Source organism: Gossypium hirsutum, chromosome D11, assembly GCF_007990345.1.
Source record: "Gossypium hirsutum isolate 1008001.06 chromosome D11, Gossypium_hirsutum_v2.1, whole genome shotgun sequence".
Taxonomy (NCBI): Eukaryota; Viridiplantae; Streptophyta; class Magnoliopsida; order Malvales; family Malvaceae; genus Gossypium; species Gossypium hirsutum.
In genome coordinates, this window is record NC_053447.1 from 51,199,585 (window position 1) to 51,210,434 (window position 10,850).

Consider the following 10,850-nt stretch of genomic DNA (forward strand, 5'->3'; position numbering starts at 1 on the left):
TGAAAAAAGAAATGATGGTCTTAGATAAACCAAGGGTCAAGAATCGAAGATGGTGGTCGGATGATGTTAGATTAAAGAGTGGTTGGGTTAGGCAATTGCTAAACAATAAGGAAATTTTGATTTAAGCTTTGGTGTTAGGTTTAAAGGGTGGTTTCATGAAGGTGAATATAAAGGTTATTGTGGTGGTGGAAGTGATAACTTGAGTGTCAATTTAGTGGTTTGATGATAGAGGTTAAGGATAGTTGTTAAGTAAATTATCATAAGAGGACTATTAAAATAGTGGAGGTTGAGGACCTGAAAAGGGAATGGAAGTGTCGTGGAGCAAGAGAAATTATTTTTATGGACCCTTCCCACCACATCATCCATGCTCCCTTTCAATTATTCAATAACATTTCAACAATTATTTCCATGTCATTAACACATATTTTTGTTAATTTTTACCTTAAACCTCAAAACATGAACCATATACCTTAAACCTTAAACACAAACCTGAACCCTAAATCCTGAACCTTAACCCTTAAACCTCAAATCTCAAACTATAAAATTTAAACCTAAAACCCAAACCTTGAACCCTGAGTTCAAAGTTTAGGGTTTGAGTTTGGGGTTTGGGGTTTGTGTTCATGGTTTGGGTTCAAGTTTGGGTTTAAGGTTCGTGATTTGAGATTTATGGTTTATGGTTTGGATTAGGGGTTCTGAGCTTGAATTTAAGGTTTAGTGTTTAAGGTTTAAGGTTTATGGTTTGATGTTTGAGGTTTAAGGTTCATGGTTTGGTGTTCGGGGTTCAAAGTTAAAAAATTACAAAAATTACATGTTAATGACATGGAAAAAATATTAAAATTGTCATTAAATAATTGGAAAAGGACCATGGATAGTTGTTAAGTAATTTGTCATAAGAGGACTATTAAAATGGTGGAGGTTGAGGACCTAAGAGGGAATGGAAGTGTCGTGGAGCAGGCTAGAAACATTAATTACATCGATTGCACAATTAGCATTCTATTAAAAAGAAAACAAGGGAGTAATCAATTTAATTAACGATGGTGATTAAATTAACAATTTTTTTTTGGATACCAAGGAGACTAGTCAAACTAGACTTTCTCATAGGCTAGGCTCGAAGGCCCGCCCGAAAAGTGGGAGGGTTAAGATAAAAATATAGGCTTGAAAAATGGGTTGGACAAAAAAAAACGGGCTGGGTCTTGGGTAAGGCTTTTTCAGCTAGGGCTCGACCCAACAGTTTTTTTTTACTATTTTTTTGTTATTTTCTTGTTGTTTTTCACCATTTTACTACTATTTCACTATTATGTTGCTACTATTTTATTGTTATTGTATAACTCTTGTTTTATTATTAATTTTGTTACTATTTTAGATGCATTTGCTTGTTAAGTTGTATATATCTTATTGTTATTTAAGTATAAATATTTTTTTTAAAATTTATTTTCAATTTGTTGAGAAATATTTATTTTAGTGTTTTTGATGTATTATATGTTTTTAAAAAGTATATTAAATAACTAATATAAAAAATAATATGGGCCAGGCCCAAGTCTAAACATTTTTATTCGGGCCGACTTTGGACAAAATTTTAGCCTATTTTTCGGGTCGAGCCAAGTTCGGACCTAACAAACAGGCCTAAAATTTTGATTGAGCCTAACCCGAACTCGACCCAACCTAACCCGTGAGCACCTCTATGTCAAACTAGTAGTTTACTTTTAAAATAGTTTTAGAAATCAAACAATAGACAACATAGATTAGCTTGCCAAACACCTCTAAATATAATAGGGTAAATTATATTAGTAGTCACCCAATTATGTTTTTTCTTTTTATTTTTGGTAACCCAAATATAAAAAATTATAAAATAGTCACCTAACTATTAATAAATTTCTTATTTAATCATTCAACTATGAAAAATTATAAAATTATCACTTAAATATTTAAATATTTATTTTTTGTCACCCAACTATATTAAAATATTTTGATGTTTTCTAGCTGGTGACATAAAAAAACAAAATTAAATAGTTGGATGAGAAAGAATTAATAGTGATTGGGTTACCAAAAAAAGAAAAATAATCATAGTTGAGTCACATTTTCTATAGTTTTCCAATATAATAAAACCCTACTCAATCTTCTCTCCCAAATCTCATGTCTTTCCCGCCATATTCTCTATTCTTACTCTGTCTCATCTGATTTTCTTTCCTCTTAGATAAACTGAGATAAGCAAAATTCTATTCAAAGATGTTGTGGGTTGATAAATATCGACCCAAAACCCTAGCTCAAGTCGTTGTTCATGAAGACATTGCCCAAAATCTAACAAAACTGGTACTCTTTTTTTTTTTAAATTCTTTAACAAACTTTTGTTTAATTCTAAGTCCCATTTTTTTCTTAGTTATTGTAATTTCATGTACTTTTTTTCTTGAATTAAACAGGTTACAGAGCAAGATTGCCCGCATTTACTCTTCTATGGACCATCTGGGTCTGGCAAGAAAACCCTAATCATGGCCCTTCTTAGACAAATATTTGGTCCCAGTGCTGAAAAGGTTCTAATTGTTTTCCCAATTTCATCTTTTTTACCCTTTGATCCGGTTTGGGCTTTTTTATTTTATTTTATAAACGTTTTGTTAAGTGGGAAAGTTTCCAGTGCTACGATAAGTTTTTTTTCAAACAAAATTTTTTGGTCATTCGAACTGATTATTTACTCGTTTAATTTGGGAGCTTGAAATGTTGTGGATTTTGAACTTGGTAATCCCTTTTCCTTCTTAAGTTTTGGGTTGGGTTATTTTCATAGAATTAAGGGATTCTTTTTGGGATAAACATTAAGGGAGGAAGTTTAGTGAGTTGTTTTCCATTGGATTAATTAATGGTTTTTCTTTTGTTGGTTTTCTTCTTATTGAACTTCGAAGAATCATTTTGTTTATTTGGTTGCAGGTGAAAGTGGAGAATAGGAATTGGAAAATTGATGTAAGTTTCAAATGATGATGTAAATTTCATATAAAAATTTCTTGATATATTAAAATGTAATATTCTGCTCTATGCGTGTACTTTCTATGGATAAAATTTGCAGTTAAGTTTCCATTGTTAGAATGAGAATTTCAAATGATGGCTTACATATAAGAGCACTGAGGTTGAGTTTTCAAGCCCTTGATCTATCAAAGTTATCTTGGATACTTTCTTTTGAACCTTAATGTTTCAGTGGCCGTTATGCATGATTTTACATGTACCGTTTTTTAACTTTGTATGCTACAGTGGAGCTCATGGTTTCATTGAGTATTCATAATCCATTATTAATTGAATCGGTGCCTTTTCTAAACTTCTGCTTTCTAACTCTTCTTTTAATTTTATTTCAGGCTGGAAGTAGAACCATTGATCTTGAGTTGACCACATTAGCAAGCACGAACCATGTGGAGTTGAGTCCAAGTGATGTAGGCTTGCAGGACAGATATATAGTTCAAGAGATTATTAAAGAAATGGCTAAAAATAGACCCATTGACACAAAAGGGAAAAAGGGATTTAAAGGTAATTTTGATATTATTTTGCTTGCAACCTTATAAATCCATGTTAGAAGCATGTTTCTCTGTTCGAATTTGGTTTGTAAATCATATCTCCAAAATGGCATTTCATATGTATATTTAGTATTGAATGTTCTGGATATAACATTCATCTGTCTTGTCCTTTATGTTTATAATGTCTAATTGATTTTCTTCTTGATGCTTATTTGAATTTGGTGGGTTTCTTTTCTTTGAAATTTTGAGTAATTGCATATTTCACTGTTTCATTATGATTTCTTATGAATGTCAGTGCTAGTACTCAATGAAGTTGACAAGCTTTCTAGAGAAGCTCAGCATTCTCTCCGTAGAACAATGGAGAAGTACAGTGCTTCTTGCCGGCTAATTTTGTGCTGTAATAGTTCTTCAAAAGTCACTGAGGCGATTCGATCTCGCTGTCTGAATATCCGAATAAATGCACCTTCAGCAGAACAGGTTAAGGAAGTTCGCTACTATTTATTATTAAATACTTGAAAGAATGTATGGATAAATTCCTAGTAACAATACTTCAACTCCTTTTTCACCAACCCTTGTAATGGGCTGTGGCCAAAAGAACTATGATGTATGCATGAATATTATTTTCCATGTAAAATCTTTGTTGTCTTATCAGTGAATTGATTTCATTTATGTAAAATTCCCCTTACCAGATTGTTAAGGTGTTGGAGTTCATTGGAAAGAAAGAAGGGCTGCAAATTCCATCTGGTTTTGCAGCCCGCATTGCTGAAAAGTCAAACCGGAATTTAAGGAGAGCTATATTGTCATTTGAGACTTGCCGTGTTCAACAGTTAGGCTCTTTTCTTTTTATAGATGCTGCTGCCATGCAAATCTATGCAGGAAACTTAGTTCATCTGTGTTTTTATATTATATTTTTTTTATTATAGGTATCCTTTTACAAGCAACCAAGCAATTCCACCAATGGATTGGGAAGAATATATATCAGAAATAGCAACTGACATAATGAAGGAACAGAGTCCTAAAAGGTTCTTGCCTAGCACCTTAAAGTATCTTATTGTTCTGTTAGTAAAATTGCTAACAGTTATATAATTCTTTTCAATAGCTATCTGGTAATGAGCTAATTGCGTAATGCATGTCGTTAGCTGCCAAAGTTACAATGGGAAAGATGTCTAGGATAATAGACTAGAAAGTAAATTTGGACATAAAATGTCCTTTGTGGTATCTATTTGGTTGTGGACTTTCTTTTAAACTTTTTTTCCGTGTTCTTTAGGCTGTTTCAGGTTAGAGGCAAGGTGTATGAATTGCTCATCAATTGCATCCCTCCAGAGATTGTCTTGAAGGTAAATATAATGCGATGCTATGTTGTGGTCTGTTATCTTTCTCCAACTAAAGTTTGTTTTCCTTGTTGTCTCAGAGGCTCCTCCATGAACTATTGAAGAAATTGGATGCAGAGCTAAAGCATGAGGTTTGCCATTGGGCTGCATATTATGTAAGTTGAATAATCTGTCCTATCTTGTATGCCTCTGGAATGTTTGGCTATGCTGAGTTGGCAATGTGTTTTAACTTTCGGACCTACATTAGATATCTGTTTTCTTTTGGTTAATTATGACTGATTATCCTGTGCTTCATGGAAAATAATTGTAAGCATGTTAATCTCAATTCTCAGCTCTGTTCTTGGGACTTAAAACAATGCAATCTTCTCACAATGTGGTTGTTTCAGTGAAACCCCAAATGAAGGGGAGAAAATGATGAATGCATGGATTGTTCAAATAGTCATACTATCATTTAATACCTTTTATTTAACAAAAAATTGGAGAGACATTTAAAAAAGCATGCAATTTGCTTGCACAAGGCATAATCCGCCAGGATTTCTGATTCCCCACTGGTTTGAATGGGTTACGCATTTGACGTAAGAAATTCTCAAATTCTTTGCAAAGAGGGGTTTCAGCATAAAAAGGCTTCTTTGATTTAATTTAAAGACATGATGGCTATCAAAAGTATGGATCACAATCAAGCCGTGAAGTGATTGGTAGAAAATTTCAGTTAAATGTGAAATAAGTGATAATTCTGCAGTTATGTGGTAAATATCAGATTAGTATGGGTTTTCAGCGATAGGATTCGAAGCTATGTTTTTACAGAATCTGAAAGTTAGGAGGCATGGCCCTGCTTATTGTAAAACAATACTACTTAATTTAGCTCTAGTGTACTCAATTGATTTCTTTTGATTTAACAGGAGCATAGGATGCGTCTTGGACAGAAAGCCATCTTTCACATTGAAGGTATGGAAAATTTCCATTGGGCATACAAATCATTTCAATTGCATAGCACATAACGGTTCTTTCCTTTGTAACATAATTGCATGACAATGTGCTTTGCTATGCAGTTTTGGCTATAATCAATTTCATGAATGTTGTGTTGTTTCTGATAATTTTGTAGCATTTGTTGCCAAATTCATGAGCATTTACAAGGCTTTCCTGATTGCAACATTTGGCTGAAGAAGGCTCGGTTTTGTTATAGAGTTCCGGTAGCGAAGGAGATAATTTCTTTGTTTGTAGGCCTTGTGTTACCTTTTCTTGTAATGTAATGGCTAGTAAGCAAGACCCTTTTTAAATTTGCCCTTTTAGCCACTCTTCTTTACTAGCATAACTGCATTTGGTGTTTAGCGTTCGCTGTTTACTTCTTTCTTCTAGTTTACGTTTTCAATTCATGTCCAGGTTTATTAATTAAATTATGTTTCGGGTTTTTCATGGACTTAATTTGATAGATAATGAAATTGATTTCAGTTGAGAATAATTATTTTGAGGTTCAAGGACTAAGTTGCAAGATCAAGAAATTTTCGAATGAGAGAAAGTTATATACAAGTACTGTATCAATTCACAAAATTATATACTATGAAGTTTATTATTCGATTAATAGCACTGATTAGGGTAGGGGAAACTACTGATTATTTTATTAATTTCATTTTTGGAATTATGGTTATAAAAAAAATTGATCTATTTTATCATATTAAATTAATGATATTTATAAAAACCATTTTATTATTTAACTACATGTTCTTTATAGAAGTTGATGGGACCAAAAATTATTGTTCTAAAATTATAGACATGTGTCATATATGGTGTGATTTTTTAAAAAAACTTTTTTTTAAATTTACTTTTAAAAAAATTAAAAAACTATATAATTAAAAAAGCTAAAAATTCCAAAGTTTTCAGAAATTCGAAAAAAAAATCGTAAATGGTTCTAAAACCATTTTTAAAATATCACAAGATTGATAAAAAAATTATGTAAAATTTCCTGAAATATAAAATATAAATAAAAACTCCAAAAAGTTAATCAAATATATATATACACACATATATATACCATTGTTAAGACTTTTATACCATAGTTAAGACTTTATAATTTGACAATAACAGGAAAATGACAAACCCAACAAAATCGCTGGTTTTGTTAGAACCCCACCAGTTAAGGCACTATCATTTATTCCAATCAAATGAAAATTAAATTTATGATAATTGTTTAAGTTACATTACAATTTTTTTTTCGATTGAAGTGTAGTTTAATTAATATCAATATTATTATCAATATAGAAGGACGTAAATTGGAGCGCATTCAAGATGCCTTTAAATTTTAACGCACCTTTAGAATGTTGAATATAACTCCTTTTTACCCTATTTTATAAATTAAACACACCGGAATATGTTTATAGTATTTGTTTGGATAGCATCACCAATGAGTAGGGACGAAGGTAGAAATTTATTTTAGGGGGTCGAAATTAAATTTTAATTTTTATGATAGTAAAAATGTAATTTCACCATTTGAATAGTCTATATCTTTATAATTTTTAAAGGATTAAATCAAATTTTTATCATTTTTAGGGGGGCAAAGTGTAATTTTACATTTACTAATTTAAAATTTTAAAAAATTTAATAAGTCTAAATAAAAATTTTTCTATTTTAAAGGGGCTAGTGCCCCTACCAGCCCCCTGGCTACGCCCCTACCAGTGAGATTATTTCTTTAATGAACCCTTAATTTTTAACTGGAGGGGGAAGGGTCCAATTATCAAACCTCACCTCCAATGAATAATGAAATTATTCTTTTATCCTTTTATCAATAATTTTAATTAATATTTAAAATATGATTTTAATTACTTTTAGTTCTTATTTCAAAAATATTTTTTATTTTTATTTTATTATTTATTATAAATGTTTTTTAATTAATTATTTATTATTTTTAATCTAATATTTTTAAATAGTTATTTTTTATTCTCACATCATTACTAGAACTATGTTTGAATTCAAATACACATCCACCCACCATTATTTCTAATCTCACTACTACAATATTCAATCATCAACATTCAAACAAATTCTTTTAAATACTCAATTAAATAATTTTTTTTCTAACTTTGTTTCTCTATTAGATTAGATACTAGCCAAATTTATCATGTGAACCAACTTATTTAAATATAGGTTTAATATGCGTTATTCGGATAAATTAAATAACTAATAAAATTTATAATTTTCGTTTTTTTTCAAATGAATTTAAATATCAACCTTTTAAATATAATTTAAAACTAAAGTAATAAATTTGAATCTAAAGAAATAAAAAACAATTAATTGAATGATTTTTTTTCAATTTTTTCTTGATTAGGTCATATTTAGGGTGAAGTTAAAAATTTTTTAGAGGCAAAATTAAATTATAAATTTATTGTTAGTCTAAGCAGGTATTACGTGTTCAGATCATAATATAGAAAGATAATTTATATTAGTAGACAAACCTAAACATGTCGTTAGTCTAATCAGAAATGAACAAACCAATTGAAAGACTAATATAATGTGTATGAAGTCCAATTAGACAGATGTCTTGTTTTGGGCATTAGAGCGGATGACTCTCAGAAGATAGATGCATAGATGTGACTGTCTGGATTGACAGTACATCATACTAGACCCAAGAAGAATAAATCATAAATCCGTTTATGGATTTATTCACTTGTGATGTCTAAAGTGTGACATACCTTAATCCTGAGTAGATGATGGACTATATCTGCGTAACTCATATAGTTTGATGTAAGTAAAAGCTTGAGTTCAAATAGATAAGGAACTAAAAGTTAGTGCGTTAAGTATACGACTTTTGTAGTTTGTAGTATCATTCACAATAGTGGAATTCATAGACCAAGATACGGGTAGATGATATCCTCTCATAGATATTACATGATAAATGAAGAGTAAATATGGTCATGGGTTGTTCATCTTTGTGATGAATGACTTGATTACTATTTGATAGTAATTGACTTTTCATGAAGGAAGATGTAATAGTTACCATGAGATAAAATGAGATCATATTGAGAGAGCGGATTTATCCCAAAGAGATTAAGGATATTCTATGAAGCTAACACACTTATGACATGATCATTGAACAAACATTAATTGAGTTGCTTTCATAATGGTATGTCATTAAGGAGAGCTCAGTCACGATACTATAGTGGAATGAATTCGTGACTAAATTAGTTTATGATTAATATGAGAAAGTTGAAACTTAATTATAAATCATTTGAGCCCAAATAACATATGTCCAATCAGTCCCTCCGCTAGCTAGTTGAAACCAGAAATGAATTTCATGTTAAATCAAATGAACAAAAATGGATAGAAATGGTAGAATTAAAGAAATGGGAAATATTTAGAAATGAATGTGGTTTTCTCTAAATGGAAATGATATGAAAGTTTATTTATTACTTTTTAAATTATTAATTAATTAACTAATTAAAGTTCGAAAATGGAATTAAATTAATTGATCATTGTAAATTCATTGAATGTAAAAATATTAAATATATTTTCTCATAAATTCTTTTACGATAAAGTTTTCATGATTTTAACAGAATTAGAATCGAGTTGAGAAAATTATTTAATTAGAAATTTAATTTATTTATTTAAATTAATATATGACGTTTATTTTGGGAAATAGAAAAACATGTAATGAGTTGGAATGAATTATAAAATACTGGGTTAAAAGTTTAAGAAGTACTATAATTGGACCAATACGAGAGAGGCTCAAAAGCCTCTCATGTTGATACATGGGACAACAAACCCTAGTTTATTTAATTAGGGTTGTCACCCCTCCCTAATCCTAGTTAGACTATGATTTACTTTTTCTATTGAAATAGATTTTTACTAATTCGACAATGTTTCACTTTTTCTCTTAATCTCTTTATAAATAGATGACGTTGGTAGGCTAAATAAAAAACTTTGAGATATTATTATTTTGCCCGAAAATAGTGAGAATTTATTTTCTAAGTATAAATTCTATTTTCTGGAATAACAATTCTATCAGTTTCTATTAAAGAGAGATTTTTTTTCCCATTGAAAGCAAAATAAATATTTTTTGGTTTTATGTTTGATTCACATTCGTTTGAGCCCACACTTGAAGCAATTTGTGGTACGAAAATAGCAGAAAAGATCGTTTGGTTGAAAGTAAGGAATGGCAAGGATCCGTCTAGCCGAACACACAAGTGCGATTTTGGTAAAGAGTTTATTGCTATAAATATAATAAACTGGCTAGGTTTTCAAAATTTTAATTTTTTGTTAAGCAAGAAAACCATTTTCTAGCCATATTTTTTCCAACTATTTCTTCATATACGATACCTTCTTTCTGACTATGTCATTTTGCTATAAGTTTGACCTTATAAGTTTCCACTTTTCCATCTGCATTTCTTTACTTATTGTAAACCACTTACACCTTATGGATTTTATCCCTTCCGATAAGTCTACAAATTCCCACACTGAGTTGGACTTTATAGAATCCATCTAAGCTTTCATAGCTATTTCCTAGAGTATGAAATTAACACTTTGCACCATTTCATCAAATGTGAGTGGATCAATCTTTCTGTTCGACAAACTCAGTGTTTCAAGCACTTCTGTCATATTGGAAGAACTTATGCCTACGAGAGACTTTCCCACTGCGACGAAGCTCCCTATGTTTCTAATCATTTACAAGTCTACTATTAGGAGTTGGCTCCAGAACTATTACTGTAGGGTTTTGTATATTTCCTAAAAGTTCCTTGAGTACTTATTTACTTTAAGGTTTAAAGTCGTTCATGTAACTCTTCTCAATGAAGGTAGCATGAGTTGACACTATAATTATTTTCTTTTTCGGGTTATAAAACAAACCACCGTTTATTCCTTTAAGATATCCCACAAACATGCACAATTTTGTCCACGAATCTAACTTTCTTGCATCTTTATCCAATATATGGGTTGGGCATTCACAAATCCTAAAATGATTTAAGCTTGACTTCTTGTTGTACCACAATTTGTATGCAGTTTTAGGTGCGATCTTATTTGGTACATCACTCAGAATGTCATA

The 10,850-nt window shown here is 30.5% G+C and overlaps 1 protein-coding gene across 1 annotated transcript; it reads left to right on the top strand.

The window, feature by feature from the left end:
- Positions 1–2,019: 2,019 nt before the first annotated feature.
- LOC107913609 (replication factor C subunit 3) lies at positions 2,020–6,195 on the top strand. Its single transcript, XM_016842257.2, has 11 exons — positions 2,020–2,310; positions 2,418–2,528; positions 2,917–2,949; positions 3,336–3,504; positions 3,787–3,968; positions 4,181–4,317; positions 4,415–4,513; positions 4,759–4,828; positions 4,903–4,977; positions 5,722–5,767; positions 5,925–6,195. The coding sequence occupies exons 1-11, from the start codon at positions 2,227–2,229 to the stop codon at positions 5,981–5,983; spliced, it is 1,065 nt and encodes a 354-aa protein (XP_016697746.1). The 5' UTR covers positions 2,020–2,226; the 3' UTR covers positions 5,984–6,195.
- Positions 6,196–10,850: the final 4,655 nt, after the last annotated feature.

Bases quoted from the DNA above. Each gene is read 5' to 3' on its own strand.
- LOC107913609 (XM_016842257.2), top strand. From the start codon at position 2,227: ATGTTGTGGGTTGATAAATATCGACCCAAAACCCTAGCTCAAGTCGTT. The intron at 2,950-3,335 runs GTAAGTTTCAAA...ATTTTATTTCAG, and splicing joins ATAGGAATTGGAAAATTGAT to GCTGGAAGTAGAACCATTGA. The intron at 4,514-4,758 runs GTTCTTGCCTAG...CGTGTTCTTTAG, and splicing joins AAGGAACAGAGTCCTAAAAG to GCTGTTTCAGGTTAGAGGCA.